This window comes from Neovison vison, chromosome 13 (assembly GCF_020171115.1).
Source record: "Neovison vison isolate M4711 chromosome 13, ASM_NN_V1, whole genome shotgun sequence".
Taxonomy (NCBI): domain Eukaryota; kingdom Metazoa; phylum Chordata; class Mammalia; order Carnivora; family Mustelidae; genus Neogale; species Neogale vison.
Window position 1 is genome coordinate 60,118,374 of NC_058103.1, and position 22,609 is coordinate 60,140,982.

Sequence of the window (22,609 nt, forward strand, 5' to 3'; positions counted from 1 at the left end):
ATGGTTACATTCCTGATAAATAAATTACCACTGTTCCTTTCTGCTAATCTCCACATTCCCTGAGGGCAGGGATTACGTTAGCAGATGTTTCCCTAGTGCCTAACTCTACGCCTGTCACACCGTAGGTACATAAAAAATATTTGCTGATTGATTTAAGTGATTATTCAGATCTGTTTTCCTTGACATGAAAAGATAATTACAACACAGTTTAAGAAATCAGGTTACAAAACATTAGGTACATAGCATTATTCCAGTTTTGTTCTATGCTGTTTATTTGCATACAGAAAATTCTGGAATCATATATTTAAGAATGTAAACAATACTATTTCTTGATTGAGGGGTTTTGCATTTTCTTGCATATTTGCTAAAGTGTTGTTTTTATTATTACTTTGTAACAAAATAATAAATGAAATTAAACACCAAATTCTGACAGTTAGCCTTTGGTTTTCCAATTGCTGCAGTTGCCACTGTTTTAACGTATAGAAGTAACAGTCTGTCCACATTTTTTTCAAAATGTGACTAAGAATATCTCTTGTAATTTGAAGCCAAGTGGAGTGTTGGGTCTGGGATCTCTAGCCTAAGCACGGCTTACCACGAGGAAGCTGGCTCTAAGGTGAACCTGACTTGAGAAGGTCAGCCAATGTTTGTAAGACAGCATTTTTTGCCAGCTCTCTCTTTATTGGTGGTGGATCAACAAAATACACAAGCAATTTTACATAGAGAAGTCAGTAAAATAGAACATAAGTCCATAAATAAACTAAGTAACACAGTGGAATTTAAGGTATGAGAAGCTGGCATTTCAAATTAGTGAGGAAAGAGGATTTGTTGAATAAATGATAAGCAACTGACTAGTCACTTGGGAAAAAATAATGCTTATCTATCAAATTAATTACAGATGGATCAAGGAAAGCTATGAAATTTCTAGAAGAAAATATGAGAAAATACATTTAAATTTAAGTGTAGAAAAGCCCTTTCTAAGAATGATACAAGACCAGGACACATGGAGAATGATTACTATAGTTTTTACTACATAAAAATTAAGGCCTCGGGGCGCCTGGGTGGCTCAGTGGGTTAAGCCGCTGCCTTCAGCTCAGGTCATGATCTCAGGGTCCTGGGATCGAGTCCCGCATCAGGCTCTCTGCTCAGCAGGGAGCCTGCTTCCCTCTCTCTCTCTCTCTCTCTCTGCCTGCCTCTCCATCTACTTGTGATTTCTCTCTGTCAAATAAATAAATAAAATCTTTAAAAAAAAATTAAGGCCTCTGGATAGCATAAAACGCCATAAACAAAACTAGAAAAAAGCAAACAACAAATTAAAAGGAAAAGTCTACTATCTAAGAAAAATAGTTAAAATCTTTAATATAAAAGATCACTTAGGAGTGCTGGGATGGCTCAGTGGATTAAGCCTCTGCCTTCAGCTCAGGTCATGATTTCAGGGTCCTGGGATGGAGCCCCACATTGGGCTCGCTGCTCAGTGGGGAGCATCTTCCCCCTCTCTCTCTCTGCCTGCCTCTCTGCCTACTTGTGATCTCTGTCTGTCAATTAAATAAAATATCTTTTAACAAGATCATTTATAAATCAATAAGGAAGAAATGAATGATGACTCAAGAGAACATGAATTGATAATTCTCAAAAGGAGAAAAATAGCCAAAGACATCTAAAAATGTGCTCACCCTCACTAGAAATCAATAAAAATATAATAATAAAGAGATGTGTTTCCTCATCAGATTAGGAAAAAATCAAGAAGATTGACAATTTGTTGTCGGATAAGAGTGAAAGGAAATGAACAGCATCATAAATTATTGAAAGCAGTGTAAGTCCATATAATTTTTCTGGAGAGAAGTCTGGTAATGTGCATCAAAAACATCAGAGCAAAAAAAAAAAACAGAGCAAAAGTTTAATAAATTATTCCACATTTGAGGTCTTCTTACATTGCAGCTTGGTTAAATTAGTGAATAATATTTAAAATATTTAAATGTTCACACATAATCTTGGGTGAAAAATCCGTCTATAGAATGCCATACATGGTTTAAACACCTACACATCCAAGAGATGTTAGAAGAATATTCACCAAAATGTGAGCTTAATCTAAGTGTTTAAACACTTTTAATGATTTACCTTATTTTAAAACGCTAAATCTCAAATTCCATGCTAATGCTAAACAACTGTAATCTTCTCTTTAGAATACAGAAAATTTAAAAGCAAAATTATAATTAATATGAAACATTTTTATGGTTCTCATCAAAATTGCTACCTAGCAGGTTAAATATAAGTTTGAACAATATATTGTTATTTTAAATAAACTTAAGTATGTACCAATGCTAGTCCATTAAAATATCCTTGGTGTTTGCTACAAATAACAATTACTATATGCAGAATTAGGAGAGCATTAAAATATACAAGCACAAACATTGTTATGCTCTGTAGTTAACTGTTCATCTTACAGAAAAAACAAAAACCACCAAATGAAAGGGTATTCATTTTGTGTTTACAATCACCTTTCTTGAGAACACTTATTAGTGCAGAAAAAAATCATACATTTCTCCGAACTTGTAGGCTCAGCAGACAGATATATTTTGAAAAGGTTAAGCTATGTTTAGCAAGGTAATCCTCAAGAGATGGATGCCAGAGAATTAAATATTCAGTACTTAAATTAACTTCTTATTTGGTACTTAGGAACAAATTGCCAAGAATTATCATCATCAAATAGAACATTTATTGACTCTCTTGGAAAAAGAATGATCTACTTGAAGAAAAAGAATTTTAGAATTGGAAAGAAACCAGTATTTTTAACACTTTGCTTGACTAACAGAAGCTATAACTCTTCAGAATGTTGCTTAGCTTACAGTGCTAATGGAAATTACTCAAAATGGTAGTTTCATGATTACTAGATTATGTTTATATCTTTATTTTCCACTCTCAGCTTTAGCTTTTAAAAGATATTCCTAAAATGTCATATAGAACTGTTACTTTCTACCAGAGAAGCAGGAAGTTTTGAAATTTCCAAAATTCTTCACATACAATTTATTTCAAAAATTTCAGAACACTCACCTTATAAATCAAAACTAAGAGACTTGGGTGTATAAGATTATGAATAGCAAATAAATCCTTGAAAAATATTTTTGCCTAAACAGAAAATAAATATGAGAAGGACCCTCTTTTAGGAATTCAAATCGAATTTCATTATGGTTACTAAATGCAGAGAAATTAGATGATTTTAAATCCTGAAAGAATGCAGTAAAGTGTTACAGTTTTTACTAAAAGTCAAGTTTGAGAAAATGAGCTCAGCATATACCATGAAAAGAATGGGTAAATTACTTATAATTCTGTGACAGTTCATGTAATTAAAAGTGGTCTTTTAAAATACTGTCATATTTTAATGAAATACTTGAAACATAATACTTAAAATGTTTCTATTTAAATCTAACTAAATATTCAATATTCTCAATATTTTCAAATGTGTCATAGATACTGTTTCAGGATTCCTATCAGCTCTTCTGAAAGACAGGAGACTTATGAATATACATTCTCAATGAGCAAGTGATTTCGCCCCCAAAGGGCTGAAAGTTGGTGCTTGGGGAGGAGGGTGATGAGAGCTTACTCTTTATGTATATGGCATATATATGAACACACACACATATATGTATATGTATACATACACTTATGTATATGTATATATGTATGTGTAAATAGATACAGCACCATAAAGAGATACAACATATATCCAGGATATGACAATTTAATGGGGAAGGGCAATTAGGAGGAAAAGCCTTTTAAAAGCCTTCCTTAAAAGGGTGACGGTGAAAAGAAGTTTGAGGAAAAACTGTGTCAGACACATCTGAATTTTTATCACTATCCAAAGATGGGAACTTGGGCAAGCAACCCAATATTATGGAGCCTAAGCTTCTTCAAGACTAAAATGGAAATTATGACTTCTTGTAGTTGAGGATTTAAAAAGAAAAGATGCAAAGCACACTACACAGTGCTAGGATTACAGTTTCTGTTAAATAGATGTGACCTCCATTCCCTTTTATCCTCTCTTTTGAGGATGCTATAAATAACATACTTTCCAGTAAAGAATGCTCAGATGCCAAAGGGGAATGAGACATGAAGAGAAATGGAAGAAACTCCAGAGGCATGTATAAAATGAATTTTATACATGATCCCTGGACTCAGTATGCCCAAAGGAGGTGTGAAATCTACAAGACTGACTTGGAATCTCAAATCTGTGATTTTCTTAATTGTATAAGCCTAACAATGTGGTTTGATTTTTTATGAACCTCAATTTTCACATCTTTACTCCACAGAATTATTACAAAGAACAAATACGCTAATGTATGTGACACTCTTTGGTGACACTAGACACCACTAAACTAAAGTTACCAAATAAGCCATGGTTCATGCTGTTAATAGCAGGAAATGAAGATGTTGTCCTAGACTGTATATGTACTGGGAAGGAAAAAAAAAAAGGACAAAAACTGCTCCTCTCTAGTGTCTAAAAACAGAATTGAGTCTTCAAAATCTCAACCTCAAAGACAAGATTTCCTTGACAGTTTAAATCTGGTTTAAAAGAAAATTACCGGGGCGCCTGTGTGGCTCAGTGGGTTAAGCCGCTGCCTTCGGCTCAGGTCATGATCCCAGGGTCCTGGGATCGAGTCCCGCATCGGGCTCTCTGCTCAGCAGGGAGCCTGCTTCCTCCTCTCTCTCTGCCTGCCTCTGCCTACTTGTGATCTCTCTCTGTCAAATAAATAAATAAAATCTTTAAAAAAAAAAAAAAGAAAAAAAAAGAAAATTACCAGAGGAACTCTTACCTGTCTCTTCGCTCTTCATCTGTTAAGTGATTATCTAAGAAAGAGGTTCCCAATATCGTAAGCAAAGTATTGTGACCTTTCTTGTCAGCTGTATGGTACACTCGAGAAGCCAAGTGCAAGTTAACAGGCAGCTCCTGGGCTGGGACAGTGGTGCACAGATCATGAAGGGTTGGAAAGTGGTAGTCTTGCAGAATTCTGCAACGGAGAAAAGAAAGTGGACTTCTTTGATCATTTGTGGTCTTTTCAATATAAAATACATTGATGTTAACAATTTGGGCTCTAAATAGGGTGTCTAAATGTATAAGATTTAAAGCTATAATACTGGTTTATAACAAATTTAATACCACCATTGACCAGATCTTCAAAGTTATATATCCAGCTTTCTACTGAAGATCTCAATCTATGTGACCTATAGATACCTCAGAAGCAACAGGTCAAAAAGCAAACTCATTGTTACCTCACTCCAAACCTCTTCTGCTGATTTCTGTAACTCAGTTGAGGATACCATATCCAACCATCATGCATTATGTCTTTGCTACTCTGCTCAAATGTTAATGTCCCTGAAGAAATAGAACAATGTAGCATATTATCTATTAACTAACATCAATGGAACCAGGTCTCTAAAGTTTACGCAGCATCTTCCTTCCCACTCTGCTAGAACTTGCCTCCCCAAAGTAGACAAGACATGAAAATCTTTCTTAATTCCCACTGTCACTCACCATCCAATCAACAAATATGTGTAGAACACCTACCATGTACTACTACTACTACTACTGATCTGTACTAGGCTCTTTATATACATTCTCATTAACTCCCACAAGGAACTTATTATATGGGAGATATTATTATCCTTATTTTATTATCCTTATTTTAGAGCAGGCTCATTTTGGAGAGGTCAATATATTGGTAACTACTAGGATCTACATACAATGCTGCTGGCTATAATCCAATTTTTTTTTCCTAGTACTGCCTGCTAATGACCCCTGAGGTGGAAGTGGACCCTATCCAGTATGATTCCACCTCCGCCTCCCTACTATAACTACACCAGTAGGTTAAGCATCTGCCTTCGGCTCAGGTCATGATCCCAGGGTCCTGGGATCAAGCACCGCATCGGGTTCCCTGCTCAATGGGGAGCCTGCTTCTCCCTCTCCCTCTGCCTCTGACCACCAACATCCCTGCTTGTGTGCTGCTATCTTTCTGTCATAATAAATAGATAAATCTCTTTTAAACTGTTTTTAAAAATAAATAAAGTTATACTCCTACATTAACCACATGATGTCCTTTTCACCAAACCAAATCAAATGAACTTTAGATCATGTTCTCTAGGACCTTATCGATGACCTTCCTGAAATTTCAAGCTTTTTTAAACCCGTGCTGTCCCAGCTCTCCATCTCTCTCTCAAATTCATCATGATTTGATTTAGTCACTGTTTTCTTTCTCCATCTTCCAAACGGAGGATGACTTCCAAAGTTGAACTCCCCTTTGTACGTTGGAAAAGTAAGCTGCAGTGTTTCTATTTACTCTTGTGCTGAGACCTCCCAAATTTCATCTCCAGTATCACTATCTCACCTAGATTCCTGGCCTCTAAGATATGAAACACTGAGCCACCTTTGACTCCTCTTTCTTTCACTTGCACATCCTATGAAAAATTGGGGCTTTCTGCAGCTCGGAGCTGCTCCTTCTCCCCCCTCACTTCCCAAACACTCCAGTACAGGTCCTCATCACTCCAGCCTGAGAGTTGGACTGAGCACCGCAGCCTCTGTCTCTTCCTCTCTTCTATTCTTCCTGCAAACTTCTATCACACTGTCTGTAAATACTCCTTTGCCTAGCACAACAGTTTTCTGTCTCTTGCTGCATTCATCTACCTTCCTCTCTCTAAGTTTTAAGGCTCTTCAAGTCTGACTGCACTTCTAACACAGGGGTCAGAGTCAGGCTGACTCTGTTCAAATCCTGTTTAAAATTATCACTAGGTCATAAGCAAGTCAATTCATTTATTTATACCCTGGAAAATTGGAAATAACAACATTAGCACCTCCTGGATAAAGCTACTTTAAGAAAGAAAGGAGATGAGAACAAACTGGTGTTTGCCAGAGGGGAGGCAGTGGAGGAATGGGCAAAGTGGGGAAGAGGAGTGGTAGATACAAGTTTCCAACTCAGGAAGGAATAAGTCATGGGCATGAAGGGCACAGGAGAGGGGATATAGTCAGTAGTATTGTGATAGCATCGTATGGTGCCAGGCGTTAGCTGCAGATATAATTCAGAATTGTTGAATCATTAGGTTGTACACCTGAAATTAATGTAACATTGCATGTCAACTCTACCGCAATACAAAGAAAAGAAAGGATTGAATGCATTTAAAATAGTTTCACTCACAAGGCAGATATAAGCTATTATTATCTGTCTCCAGGACAATTCATGGGGACAGAAACACCGGTCAGTTCCTTCAGTTACAAATCAAGTGCGCCTATCATTTTGTCCATGTTTAAATATCGTTCAAACAATGCCTGAAGACAAACTTCTCTGCAAAATTTACTGTTCTTTTTTCCTTTTGACAAATACCTCTTTTCATACATTGCCTTCTTCTTGTGCCACCCCTTCTGACCCTTTATCTAATGGATTAATGCTGATCTGTCTACCTACTGCTCCTTGTAGTCTAGATAGGAGCAAACTATAAAGAATTTAGACTTTAGAGTTGGCTGGGCCTGGATCAGAATCTTAGTTCTAACACTTGTAAGCTATGTCACTAGGTTCTCTGAAGGTCTTCTGTAAGATGAAAATAAAATCTCTAACTATTAAAAGAAATCCCTAACTACTGTATTTGTATAATTGATGATAATAAACAGTTCCTGGCCTGTGGGAGTTTCAAGAAATGCCTGTTTTATTTTTTTTGCTATTGTTATTAATTTGTATTGGACAGCACTTAACCCATCACTAGGCACAATATGAACATTACTGAATCACTAATAGAGAGCAGTTTATATCATTTCCAAAACACCATAGGACTCAACAAGAACAGGGCATAAAATCTATACATGTTTCAGTAGGGCAGGGGTTGGGGGAGGTAAAACCGAAGCATTTAAAAATGCCTGAGACAAAGAAACCTAACTAGAGGAGTGAAATTGGGTGTCCAGGAGGCCAGGGATCCAAAGAGAGGACTTGGGACAGGGGAAAAGAAAAAAAAAAAAAAAGAGGAGAAAAAAAGGTGAGCTCTTGAAGTCAAGCTCATCTACATCATCATTCTGTCTAGAACAGGTCCTGGCTAGTGGAATGTACTTGAGATTACATTACGAATTTTTTTTCCTTGAAAAAGCACTACAACCAATCTGAATTCCTATGCTCCCATTATACTCTAATAACAGATTTGCAAGTGAATCTCCCTAGGTCATTGAGCTAACTAACATTATGTTTCCAAGAAATGGCTGAATTTCCAAGAAAATGATTTAATTTGGGGGCTGTCACTGGTGAGAAAAGTTAGGTTAAAAAAGAAAAGTGTTTAAAGAAAAAGGAGTCGTGAATAAAAGATTTTCAGATTTTTCTAAAATTGTCTTTCATTATGCAAATTTCTTAACTATCAGCTTTTCATTCCTCACCATCTTATTCTTAATTCCCTCTAATGAAACTTCTCATTTCAATTTTAATGAATTAACACAGTACTAAATATATCAAAAAGATCTACAAATATTTTTGGCATGCTCGAGAAAGGCTGTATGTTTTTATAGCACACTCTCCTTAAACAGGACTATTTGTCATTCTTTGAAACACTAAGACATAAAAAAGAAAAGACTCTGACTCTGTGTGTGGCCATACTACTTTGCTTAATGCACTAAATGCAAGGTTTTTTAAGGGAAAAAAATCACGAAGTTTCTGCTTCATTGATAATCTGACAGTAACTATTTATTGAAGGTAAAATACTTGTTGTCTGCTGTCACTATTTGTTTTAATACATAATCTTGCTAACTAAATGAGCTTAAAGCAATGCAGATAAGCAATGGCATGTACAGGGTCACTTAAATGCCAATTCGACTCTTTCATAAACTTTGGAATTCTTTTCCCATGAGTCTATTCTCAGCTACTAAATTGTGAGTAATATCCATTTACAAAGTGTAGGCTGGCCATAAAAAGGTTGTCTTCCATGTCCAGCACACCTTTCAGTGCCCTAAGCAACAACAAAAGCTAATAATTAAAGCTTCTTTAAGCCCCAATAAAGAGTCAAATGAAGAAGAATCTAGAATAAACCAACTCATAAAAGCGTAGTGGTAAAATAAGGAGAAAACCAGTTTCAACAAGGTGATTGGCAAAAGAGAAACCCATAAATCTAAATTGCATTTACACATATTATTCAAAATTGTGGTACCCTTGCATAATAAGACCCTCCATTAAAACTTGGGGGAGGGAGGATAAAACATGAAATGAAAGTAGAGAAAAATAAGGTCATCTAAATTACTAAGTTGATTGGCCTATGAATATTTTGTGTTGGGTTGAATTTTATTTTATTTCATCATAACAAAATAAACCAACATACTTAGCAGTTAATCCAAATTTGTCATTTTTGTGACCAAAAATATCAGATCTAACATGTTAACATTTAATTTTCCTTAGTCTCACAAAGAGCTATTTTTATTCAATTATATCATTGTTAAATCATTAAACTAAGTACATTGGCCAAAACAGTTATGGAAAGAAGTGTGAAGTAGAGCACATATATCCCAACCATAATATCTGACACCAGTTCTTCCTGTGGGAAAGTTTAGCTTAGATCTCATATATATGAATTTCTAAAACATTAAATTTTCCTTTAAAAGTTCATTTTCAGGTATCAATGCTATTAAATAACTTCTCTTCAGGCAGTAAAATTTGTAAACTTAAGGAAGTTACTTTTTTTTCGGTAGTTTTTGATCCCACGAGGGTTTTGAACACCTTCCTTGTCTCTGTTGTGGAATTCCTAATTTACTTTTTTGTGTTCGCTTAACTTCTTTTCCTCTAATTTGCAAAAATTCTGATGATTTCACCTTCAAGAAAATATAAAGGAGGCTATTAAGGAAAGTTGTAACATGAGAATAGATCTTTCTCTCATATTTAATGGTCTTATATTTAAATTCCTAATTTCTATGTATATTTTATAACATAATATAAATACTAAAGGTGAATCGATATTTTCCTCTAAATCCTTTTCTAAATTTTTAAATATACACCTTCATAGCAATAAAAATATTAGTATCATATTTATCTATAATATTTTATTTATTGCCTGGGACACCTGCGTGGCTCAGTCAGTTAAGTGTCTGCCTTAGGCTCAGGTCATGATCTCAGGATCCTAGGATCGAGTCACACATCTGGCTTTCTGCTCAGTGGGTCGTCTGCTTCTCCCTCTCCCTCTGCCGCCTCTACCCCACCCCCACAAACACTCTCTCTCTCTCAAATAAATAAAATCTTTAAAAAACATATTTTATTTATTGCCTTAATACTATTAGAAGAAATACAAGATTTTCCCCTCCATGGCCTACTCTTCTTGATTGCTTGTTTTTTTTCCTAAGATTTTTTTTAAGTAATCTCTGCACCCAACATGAGGCTCAAACATAAAATCTTGAGATCAAGAGTCACACACTCCACCAACTGAGCCAGCCAGTCTCCCCTTCAATGGTATTTTTAATAGAATTTTCCCTTAGTCTCTTAAAAGTTTGGCATGACTGGTTGCAAGCAGAAGCCAAAATGAACTTTAATCCTTTATATAACTGTTTTGAGCAAAGTTTACCAATTTGTACTTCTTACAGTTGTACTGTTTTCTATTTCTACTGCTTGGGGAAAATCAAATGCATTTCTGTCTCTTAAATAATTGTCTTTTAATCATTACAGGTATTAAGAGTATCATTTTCCTAGACTTCCTAGAAAATTTGCAGAATTCATGGTATGAGGTCATCAAAATATATTTTCTCTGTGGGATGTTCTGGGTTTTTGTTTTGGTTTGTTTTTTTTTTTTTTTTTAAGACTAGATTTAAGGAAGAAAGCAGGGAGGCTTTCCTTGGGAAATGCAGAGATATGGTTGAATAAATAGAAGGCCAGATAAAGGGAAGTTTTTATAAATTAGGTAGAGGGTTTAGGCTCCCAGCAGTAGAAAGGAGAGAGCTATTGTGATTTCTTAAGTGAAGAAGTGATGATAAGTAAGGAAAGCTCAGAGTACAGACCATTCTATCTCACCACCCCATTAACGTTTGAATTTCCCTTACAGTTTCTCCACCAAATGGTCATCCATCCTGGCTTGAACATGGTGGGGAATGGAGGACTTCGATATATCCCAAGGCAGCCACTTTCTCTCTGAAAGTCCCGCAGCTGTTTGTTTGTTATAGAGCCTAACAACTTTCATCCACCAGTCTCAATTCAAACCTCAGGATCATACAGGTACAGTCTAGCTTCTTCCTTCTGACTGGCAATCAAATATTTGAATACAGCTGACTCTCCTGGGCCTACTTTTCCCCCAAATAAACCATGCAGTCCCTTCAACTCTACCCTATATAATATGTTTCTGAAGTACTGTGCTTTGTCATCTTGAATGCTCTCTTCCAAATGGTCTCCATTTTGTCATTTTTGCTCCTGGGATTGTAAGCCCAGATCTGAACACGACATGTGAGGTGTGATGGGATCTGATCAGCCAGGAGAAAGATGATCATCTTTTATAGTATTCATCAATCAGCGCAAACTATGATAATTACACTTGTCTTCCTCTCACAAAACAAAATCATGGCCTAAATAAAACTCTGAAGTTTTTCACATTTGCTCTGAGTCATGTCATCCCATATCTATGCAATTAGCTTGTGGACCCAAGGGCAGAACCATAGACATATTTATTCCAATTAAGTTTCATCTGAGGTTTGACAACCAAATCTTATCAATGACATTTGGATGTTATCTACCAATACAATCAGTAATTTTCCATATTCTCATTCAAATTATTAGGAAATATGCTACAATGGACACAGCCCTCTCACAGTCCACCAGGGACATTCATGGCTAGCTGTGCATCATTTGCAGAACCAATTACAAATCTGTCTAGCAGTTCACCTGATTGCAGTCTAGTCTACGAAACCATCATTGGGAGGCTTGTATAAATGGATTGCTGAAATCCAAAAGCTATTAACAATAACTAATGTTTAATGAGCTTCCTTGTGGCCAAGCTCTTCACCATGATAGCCTTTCATTGAACTCCAGGCCTGATACTTTTCTGACACTCAGTCCAGTAAGTCTAAAAAAGAAATAAGGTTGGTCTTCTGTGGTTTGTCCTTAAGAAACCCATGCTGGCTCCAAACGAGACTGCTTCCTCTTATAAGCTGTATATAAAGGGTTCTTCTAAAGTTCTCACAGCTCTTTTAATGAGTCATTTTATCATTCCAGAATTCTGTCATCTGATCAATGCATACATTACAGAAACCATAACCCTTATCCTTAAAAAGATCAATCTCAGATTTGCAGTTGACGGACCCCAGGCTTTGAGCTCCCCTCCCACTACAGCCTGTCCTCAAAACTGCTGTGGACAGGGGCACAACAGGCTTCAACCCATCTGTCTGAGCTGACAGGCCCAGGTACCTTAGTTACTCTTAAAATCTTTTACCAATCTTGGGCTTCAAGTTTCTTTTATCACTTCTTTTCCCCTTCTTTCTAAACTAAAGATTATTCTCCTTGTCAGATTTAAGAGAAGCAAAGTACAAGTTTATCAGCTTCCTTTTCTCTTTGTCATATTTCTAAACAGAAACCTCAACCTTTTTTCAAAATTAAATTAAGGCAGCTTTGTCATATGTTGTCATCACACCATTCATCCATAATGATGGGGTTATCCTTCCTTTTTTCTCTCTCTTTGCTCTTAAACTAATTTGAAAAAAAAATAATTTTTTATTCTTAGCATGATTCACAGGTCTCAACCCATTCTGGATCTTAGGCATTTTGATATAATTATTATAGCCACATGACAATTTCATGTTTATCTATGGATGTCTATTTCTTCTTTCATCTTTATGTATCTTTAAAACTCTGAATGCAGTAGATCATTTATAACTGCTTTTGTGAGAATTTTTTTTAAGATTTGTTTATTTACTTGACAGAGAGAGAGAGAGCAGGAGGAGAGTCAAGCAGAGGGAGAAGGAGAAGCAGATTTCCCACTGAGTAGGGAGCCCAATGATCCTGGGACTCCAAGATCATGACCTGAGCCAAAGGCAGTTGCTTAACCAACTGAGCCACCCAGGCATCCTATTTTTGTGAGAATCTGAGGAGTTTTAGGGCATCCTGCATCTCTTAAACTTCCTTCCATTTAGAATCCCAAGACATGTAATATCTATATTTTTACAGACTTTTACCCATTTCCCTCCTAAAATGTTCAACAATCCTCTTGCAGGCCCTGGTGTCAGTCATTTCTTCACGGACACCATTACCTCATTTCTCTTTTTTATTTAATTTATCTAAGTCATGTTGCTCATGAATAAGGAGAGAGTCCTAACAATTTTTATTATATTAATGAGCTTCTTAGAATAGAAATGGTCATAAAAACTAATCAAATTATCTGCTTTTCTGCTGAATGAGACCTCTGGCATATATCTGAGCAGTGGAAGTCCTGCACTACTCCTTTAACACATCTCTGTGCTAGCTCCATTTTCTGTGTCAAAACAGGTCTTCTTGTCCCCCCAGTCGGGTTGGCTTGCTGGAGTATATTATTCCTCATTCTTTTCTTTTTTTTTTTTAACATTTTTTTATTTATTTATTTGATAGACAGAGAGAGATCACAAGTAGGCAGAGAGGCAGTCAGAGAGAGAGGGGGAAGCAGGCTCCCCGCTGAGCAGAGAGCCCGATGTGGGGCTCGATCCCAGGACCCTGAGATCATGACCTGAGCTGAAGGCAGAGGCTTAAACCACTGAGCCACCCAGGCGCCCCTATTCCTCATTCTTGTACCAGAGATGCTAGAGACTAAATTTATGCCTTCAGATGTCCAAAGTAAAGTTCATGGTTTATAACTGATCTCGACATGATAAATACAAGATACTTGGTGGGACAAGTCACAGGACTACTGCCTTTCTATGGCATTACTAACATGTCTCACACTATGCCAAAAAATACACCATCAAGTCTTTGATGGTTTTCTCTTCTTGCCCTCTTGAAACATTTCTGGTTCTAGTTTAGAGCTCTCTTAATCCATTCTCCCAAGTCTTTCTTGTCCAACCATTCCTTCTAGTTTCATGAGGACCACTCTATCCTGAATCATTATTGTAATGGAGAATTTCCATTTATACTTAGCCAGACATCTGTTAATTGTTGTTATGAAAGAGCACTGTTGCAAAGAGGTAAAGAGTAAAGGTTCCAGAATTAAACCATCTCAGTTCAAGTCTTGCTTTTAAAACCTAACTAGATATTTGTACTTGGACAAGTTCTTTATGTTCTTTCTTTATTTAATTTTTTTATTTAAAAAATTTTTTATAAACATATAATGTATTTTTATCCCCAAGGATACAGGTCTGTGAATCGCCAGGTTTACACACTTCACAGCACTCACCATAGCACATTCCCTCCCCAATGCCCATAACCCCACCCCCCTTTCCTGACCCCCCTCCCCCCAGCAACCCTAAGTTTGTTTTGTGAGATTAAGAGTCACTTATGGTTTTTCTCCCTCCCGATCCCATCTTGTTTCATTTATTCTTCTCCTACCCCCTAACCCCCCACATTGCATGTCCACTTCCTCATATCAGGGAGATCATATGATAGTTGTCTTCCTCCGATTGACTTATTTTACTAAGCATGATACCCTCTAGTTCCATCCACGTTGTTGCAAATGGCAAGATTTCATTTCTTTTGATGGCTGCATAGTATTCCATTGTATATATATACCACCTCTTCTTTATCCATTCATCTATTGATAGACATCTAGGTTCTTTCCATAATATGGCTATTGTGGACATTGCTGCTATAAACATTCGGGTGCACGTGCCCCTTTGGATCACTACATTTGTATCTTTAGGGTAAATACCCAGTAACGCGATTGCTGGTTCATAGGGTAGTTCTATTTTCAACTTTTTGAGGAACCTCCATGCTGCTTTCCAGAGTGGCTGCACCAGCTTCCATCCCCACCAACAGTGTTGTAGGGTTCCCTTTCTCTGCATCCTCACCAGCATCTGTCATTTCCTGACTTGTTAATTTTAACCATACTGACTGGTGTGAGGTGGTATCTCATTGTGGTTTTGATTTGTATTTCCCTGATGCCGAATGATGTGGAGCACTTTTTCATGTGTCTGTTGACCATCTAGATGTCTTTTTTGCAGAAATGTCTGTTAACGCCTTCTGCCCATTTCTTGATTGGATTATTTGTTCTTTGGGTGTTGTGTTTGCTAAGTTCTTTATAGATTTTGGACACTAGCCCTTATCTGATATGTCATTTGCAAATATCTTCTCCCATTCTGTCAGTTGTCTTTTGGTTTTGCTAACTATTTCCTTTGTTGTGCAAAAGCTTTTGATCTTGATGAAATCCCAATAGTTCATTTTTACCCTTGCTTCCCTTGCCTTTGGTGATGTATGTAGGAAGAACTTGCTGCAGCTGAGGTGAAAGAGATTGCTGTCTGTGTTCTCCTCAAGGATTCCAATGGATTCCTTTCTCACACTGAGGTCCTTCACCCATTTTGAGTCTATTTTCATGTGTGGTGTAAGGAAATGGTCCAATTTCATTTTTCTGCATGTGGCCATCCAATTTTCCCAACACCATTTATTGAAGAGGCTGTCTTTTTTCCACTGGACATTCTTTCCTGCTTTGTCGAAGATTAGTTGACCATAGAGTTGAGGGTCTATTTCTGGGCTCTCTATTCTGTTCCATTGATCTATGTGTCTGTTTTTGTGCCAGTACATGCTGTCTTGATGATGACAGTTTTGTAATAGAGCTTGAAGTCCGGAATTGTGATGCTAACAACTTTGGCTTTCTTTTTCAATATTTCTTTGGCTATTCGAGGTCTTTTCTGGTTCCATATAAATTTTAGGATTATTTGTTCCATTTCTTTGAAAAAAAAAAGGATAGTATTTTGATAGGGATTGCATTAAACATGAAGATTGCTTAAGGTAGCATAGACATTTTCACAATATTTGTTCTTCCAATCCATGAGCATGGAACATTTTTCCATTTCTTTGTGTCTTCCTCAATTTCTTTCATGAGCACTTTATAGTTTTCTGAGTATAGATTCTTTGTCTCTTTGGTTAGGTTTACTCCTAGGCATCTTATGGTTTTGGGTGCAATTGTAGATGGGATTGATTCCTTAATTTCTCTTTCTTCTGTCTTGTTGTTGGTGTACAGAAATGCAACTGATTTCTGTGCATTGACTTTATATCCTGACACTTTAGTGAATCCCTGTACAAGTTCTAGCAGTTTTGGAGTGGAGCCTTTTGGGTTTTCCACATATAGTATCATATCATCTGCAAAGAGTGATAGTTTGACTTCTTCTTTACTGATTTGGATGCCTTTAATTTCTTTGTGTTGTCTGATTGCTGAGGCTAGGACTTCTAGTACTATGTTGAATAGCAGTGGTGATAACGGACATCCCTGCCATGTTCCTGACCTTAGCAAAAAAGCTTTCAGTTTTTCTCCATTGAGAATAATATTTGTGGTTGGTTTTTCATAGATGGCTTGGATAATATTGATGTATGTGCCCTCTATCCCTACACTTTGAAGAGTTTTGATCAAGAAGGGATGTTGTACTTTGTCAAATGCTTTTTCAGCATCTATTGAGAGTATCATATGGTTCTTGTTCTTTCATTAATGTATTGTATCACAATGATTGATTTGTGGATGTTGGACCAACCTTGCAGCCCTGGAATAAATCCCACTTGGTCGTGGTGAATAATCCCTTTAATGTACTGTTGAATCCTATTGGCTAGTATATTGGTGAGAATTTTCACATCTGTGTTCATCAAGGATATTGGTCTGTAATTCTCTTTTTTGATGGGATCCTTGTCTGGTTTGGGGATCAAAGTGATGCTGGCCTCATAATATGAGTTTGGAGGTGTTCCTTCCATTTCTAGTTTTTGGAACAGTTTCAGGAGAATAGGAATTAATTCTTCTTTAAATGTTTGGTAGAATTCCCCTGGGAAGCCATCTGGCCCTGGGCTTTTGTTTGTTTGGAGATTTTTGATGACTGTTTCAATCTCCTTACTGGTTATGGGTCTGTTCAGGTTTTCTATTTATTCCTGGCTCAGTTGTAGTAGTTTATATGTCTCTAGGAATGCATCCATTTCTTCCAGATTGTCAAATTTGTTGGCATAGAATTGCTCATAGTATGTTCTTATAATAGTTTGTATTTCTTTGGTGTTGGTTGTGATCTCTCCTCTTTCATGATTTTATTTATTTGGGTCCTTTCTCTTTTCTTTTTGATAAGTCTGGCCAAGGGTTTATCAATCTTATGAATTCTTTCAAAGAACCAGCTCCTAGTTTTGTTGATTTGTTCTATTGTTTGTTTGTTTGTTTGTTTCTATTTCATTGATTTCTGCTCTGATCTTTATGATTTCTCCTCTCCTGCTAGGTTTAGGCTTTCTTTCTTGTTCTTTCTCCAGCTCCTTTAGGTGTAGGGTTAGGTTGTGTATTCGAGACCTTTCTGGTATCTTGAGAAAGGTTTGTACCACTATATATTTTCCTCTCAGGACTTCCTTTGCTGTGTCCCACAGATTTTGAACCATTGTGTTTTCATTATCATTTGTTTCCACGAATTTTTTCAATTCTTCTTTAATTTCCTGGTTGACCCAATAATTCTTTAGAAGGATGCTGTTTAGTCTCCATGTATTTGTGTTCTTTCCAAATTTCTTCCTGAGATTGAGTTCTAGCTTCAGAGCATTGTGGTCTGAAAATATGCAGGGAATGATCCCAATCTTTTGATACCGGTTGAGACCTGGTTTATGACCCAGGATGTGATCTATTCTGGAGAATGTTTCATGTGCATTAGAGAAGAATGTGTATTCTATTGCTTTGGGATGAAATGTTCTGAATATATCTGTGATGTCCATCTGGTCCAGTGTGTCCTTTATTTCCTTGATGATCTTTTGCTTGGATGATCTGTCCATTTCAGTGAGGGGAGTGTTACTATTATTGTATTATTATTGTATTATTGTGTACTATTATTGTATTATTGTATTGTATTGTATTATTGTCGATGTGTTTCTTTGATTTTGTTATTAATTGGTTTATATAGTTGGCCACTCCCACATTAGGGGCATAGATATTTAAAACTGTTAGATCTTCTTGTTGGACAGACCCTTTGAGTATGATATAGAGTCCTTCCTCATCTCTTATTATAGTCTTTGGCTTAAAATCCAATTGATCTGATATAAGGATTGTCACCCCAGCTTTCTTCTGATGTCCATTAGCATGATGCATTGTTTTCCACCCCCTCACTTTAAATCTGGAGGTGTAGACAGCATATTGATGGGGTTTTTTTTATCCATTCTGATACCCTGTGTCTTTTGATTGGGGCATTGAGCCCATTAACATTCAGGGTAACTATTGAAAGATATGAATTTAGTGCCATTGTATTGCCTGTAAGGTGACTATTACTGTATATTGTCTCTGTTCCTTTCTGATCTACTACTTTTAGGCTCTCTCTTTGCTTAGAGGACCCCTTTCAATATTTCCTGTAGAGCTCGTTTGGTGTTTGCAAATTCTTTCAGTTTTTGTTTGTCCTGGAAGCTTTTTATCTCTCCTTCTATTTTCAATGATAGCCTAGCTGGATATAGTATTCTTGGCTGCATGTTATTCTCATTTAGTGCAGTGAATATATCATGGCAGTTCTTTCTGGCCTGCCAGGTCTCTGTGGATAAGTCTGCTGCCAATCTAATATTTTTACCATTGTATGTTACAGGCTTCTTTTACTGAGCTGCTTTCAGGATTTTCTCTTTGTCGCTAAGACTTGTAAATTTTATTATCAGGTGACAGGGTGTGGACGTATTCTTGTTGATTTTGAGGGGGGTTCTCTGCACCTCCTGGATTTTGATGCTTGTTCCCTTTGCCATATTAGGGAAATTCTCTACAATAATTCTCTCCAATATACCTTCTGCTCCCCTCTCTCTTTCTTCTTCTTCTGGAATCCCAATTATTCTAATGTTGTTTCGTCTTATGGTGTCACTTATCTCTCGAATTCTCCCCTTGTGGTCCAGTAGCTGTTTGTCCCTCTTTCGCTCAGCTTTTTTATTCTCTGTCATTTGGTCTTCTATAGCGCTATTTCTTTCTTCTGCCTCATTTATCCTAGCAGTGAGACCCTCCATTTTTTATTCCACCTCATTAATAGCCTTTTTTATTTCAACTTGGTTAGATTTTAGTTCTTTTATGTCTCCAGAAAGGGCTTTTATCTCTCCAGAGAGGGTTACTCTAGTATCTACCATGCCTTTTTCGAGCCTGGCTAGAACCTTGAGAATCGTCATTCTGAACTCTAGATCTGACATATTACCAATGTCTGTATTGATTAGGTGCCTAGCCTTTGGTACTGCCACTTGTTCCTTTTTTGTGGTGAGTTTTTCCACCTTGTCATTTTGTCCAGATAAGAGTATATGAAGAAGCAAATAAAATACTGAAAGGGTGGCAAAACCCCAGGAAAATCGCTTTAACCAATTCATAAGAGACCCCAAATCATGGGAGGGGGAAAAGGGGATAAAAAGACGTTCAGAAAAAAATACAATAGGGGCGCCTGGGTGGCTCAGTGGGTTAAGCCGCTGCCTTCAGCTCAGGTCATGATCTCAGGGTCCTGGGATCGAGTCCCGCATCGGGCTCTCTGCTCGGCAGGGAGCCTGCTTCCTCCTCTCTCTCTCTCTGCCTGCCTCTCTGCCTACTTGTGATCTCTCTCTGTCAAATAAATAAATAAAATCTTAAAAAAAAAAAAAGAAAAAATACAATAAAATAAATTATTTTTAAAAAAAGAAAATAAAGAAAAAATATATAGATATATATTAGATATATTAGATATTATATATAGATATATATATTAGAAAGGGGGATAAAAAGATGTTCAGAAGAAAAATAAAATAAATTATTTTTAAAAAAGAAAATAAAGAAAAAATATAAAAAAGAAAAAATATATAGCCATATATATAGATATAGATAGATAGATAAACTAGTTAAAAAATGTTAAAAAAAGAAAAGGGTAAAAGTTAAAAAAAATTTAGCAGAAGAAAAAAATTTTTAAAAAAATAATTAAATTAACCGCAAGACTAAAGATTCATAGGGAGAAAGCCATGTGTTCCGTGCTTTGCTTTCTCCTCCACTGGAATTCTGCTGCTCTCCTTGGTAGGTGAACTTTGTCTTGGCTGGATTTCTTGTTGATCTTCTGGGAGAGGGGCCTGTTGTAGTGTCTTTGCCGGAGGCAGAATTACACTGCCCTTACCAAGGGCCGGGCTAAGTAATCTGCTCAGGTTCGCTTTCAGGAGCTTTTGTCCCCTGAACGCTTTCTGTAGACTTCCAGAGGATGGGAATGAAAATGGCGGTCTCCCAGTCTCCAGCCCAGAAGAGCCAAGAGCTCAAGGCCCCACTCCTCAATGTGCCCTCAGAGAAAAGAGCCCAATCATTCCCATCTCCCTGGCCTCTGGCTGTGCTCCAAGCTCACCCAGCCTGCGACCAGTTCAAGGTAACCCCAAGCTGAGAGCTCACTCCTCGGCTCTGTTTCGGTAGCCAGCTTCCCCAGTCTAATACCTGCAAGCTCTGCGACACTCAGACACCCCCGATCCTTCAGTGACCTTGCGGAACCTAGGGCCACGCTGGCCCCACATGGGCTTCACCCTGGTTTAGCCTCTGGAGCTATGTCCTTCAGCGGAGCAGACTTTTAAAAGTCCTGATTTTGTGCTCCATTGTTCCGCCGTTTGCCGGGAACTGGCCCCTCCCCTCCTGTGGTCTATCTTCCCATCGCTTTGGATTCACTTCTCCGCTGGTCCTACCTTTCAGAAAGTGGTTGATTTTCTATTTCTAGAATTGCTGTTCCTCTTCTCTTCGATCTCCTGCTGGATTTGTAGGTGTTTGCAATGGTTTGATAAGCTATCTAGGCGATCTCCTGCTACCTGATGTAGTCTCAGCCTGCTACTTCTCCACCATCTTGACTCCTCCCCCCAGTTCTTTATATTCTTTATGACAGTTTATTCAAATACAGTCTTGTTAAGAAATCTATTTTTAGAAGTAGGATAATATATGCAAAATACTTAACAAAGTGGATGAACGCAACTAGAAAAGAGAAAGAAAACCTTACAAACAACAATGTTAGGAGGAATCTAGATCTTGGAGACTCATTGTGGGTTAAAGGCAAGGGGAGGGGAGGTCACAGATAAACCCAAGGTTTCAGAGTTGGGAATTTTGGATCCAAGTTAAAGAATGGCCAATTGATGTGGGTGAAAAACATAGCAGGAACATTGTCTTCAATAGGAGAGGGTACCCAAAAGGAGAGGGAAGGTTGTTTACCTTCCCATTTGAATCAGCTAGAGAGAGGATCCATGGTGATAATAAGATAATATTTTGTGGTTCAGGGAAAAGTGGCTTTTTTTAAAAAGATTTTATTTATTTATTTGACAGAGATCACAAGTAGGCAGAGAAGCAGGGAGAGAGAGAGGAGAAACCAGGCTCCCTGCTGAGCAGAGAGCCCGATGCGGGGCTCGATCCCAGGACCCTGGGATCATGACCCGAGCTGAAGGCAGAGGCTTTAACCCACTGAGCCACCCAGGCACCCCGTATTCTAATAAAATGTACCCATTTTAAATAAATTCATTAAAGTCAAAAAGGAACTCAAATTAAAGAAAAGTACCAAGTGAATAGTAGTAAAGCAATATACAGATATGGTAAAAAGTTATTTAAATTATACATAGATAAAATGAATCTGAGAAACATTCTCACAACAGGAAAAGACTTAGGGTTAGGATAAACCCAAACAGGGCAAAGTTATAAAACATACAAAATTCACCCAGTTCTGTTCCCTGGGTTCCAGTTTCTGACTCCCTCAAGATGGTAATGGGAGGACTTTGGGTCAATTTCTGAAAGCCCTGAGTTTCCTTCCCTCTTTCAAAATGTGTCTTCTTCCTGGGTGGCTCAGTTATTAAGTGTGTGCCTTCCGCTCAGGTCATGATCCCAGCATCCTGGGAGTCCTGGGATTGAGGCCCCATATTGGGCTCCCTGTTCGGCAGTGTTCTGTCTCTTGCTATCTCCCTCTGTCATAAATAATTTAAAAATCTTTTTTAAAAAAATATGTCCAGAATTGTGATTAGGGTTGAGACAAAAAGCCCTCAATATACAGATATCCCCTTTTCCCAAATGAGCAATTTACAAGTAGAAGGCCCTTTTTCAGGGCGAATCCACCTCCACGCTATGGCCCTTGCCTGATCCATTTCTTCACACTTGTACATCCACACAAATCATAACTGTTTTCAACACAAATAGTGTTTTACCTTTAAAGATGCCTGTTTGGCTGCTCTGGAATCACCTGTGAGCTGTTCGTCTTTCAAAGATTTACTTGATTCATCTGCTGGCCGAACTTCCAGAGTTTCCTGAGATTTACATACTGTGCTTCCTGCTTCTGAGACTCCCCACTCTAGCATATCTTCTTGCTCAAGCTGAAAAATACTTGAGATAGCTTTAGGAAGTTCCTCAAGCATATTCTGTAGGAAAACATAAATGTACAAGAATGTTCTTCTTATTGATCCTCCCAAAGTTTTAAGTCACACAGTGCTTTTTTCTAACCACAAAATGATAATAAAAATGCATGACTGAAATTAACCAAAGGTAGTAAATTTCTTCTGAAGATTTAAAAAGAGAAATTCAAATTGACTTAAGAACA

General features: G+C 37.4%; 1 protein-coding gene across 1 annotated transcript in view; it reads right to left on the reverse strand.

Moving 5' to 3' along the window:
• TTC6 (tetratricopeptide repeat domain 6) overlaps positions 1 to 22,609 on the reverse strand; it is a 143,641-nt gene that overhangs the window by 116,258 nt on the left and 4,774 nt on the right. Inside the window, exons 2-4 of the mRNA XM_044231166.1 lie at positions 22,221 to 22,430; positions 9,684 to 9,817; positions 4,809 to 5,003 (exon numbers count right to left, since the gene is read on the reverse strand). Coding sequence (XP_044087101.1) covers positions 4,809 to 5,003; positions 9,684 to 9,817; positions 22,221 to 22,430 — 539 coding nt within the window. The remainder of the gene's footprint in view (positions 1 to 4,808; positions 5,004 to 9,683; positions 9,818 to 22,220; positions 22,431 to 22,609) is intronic.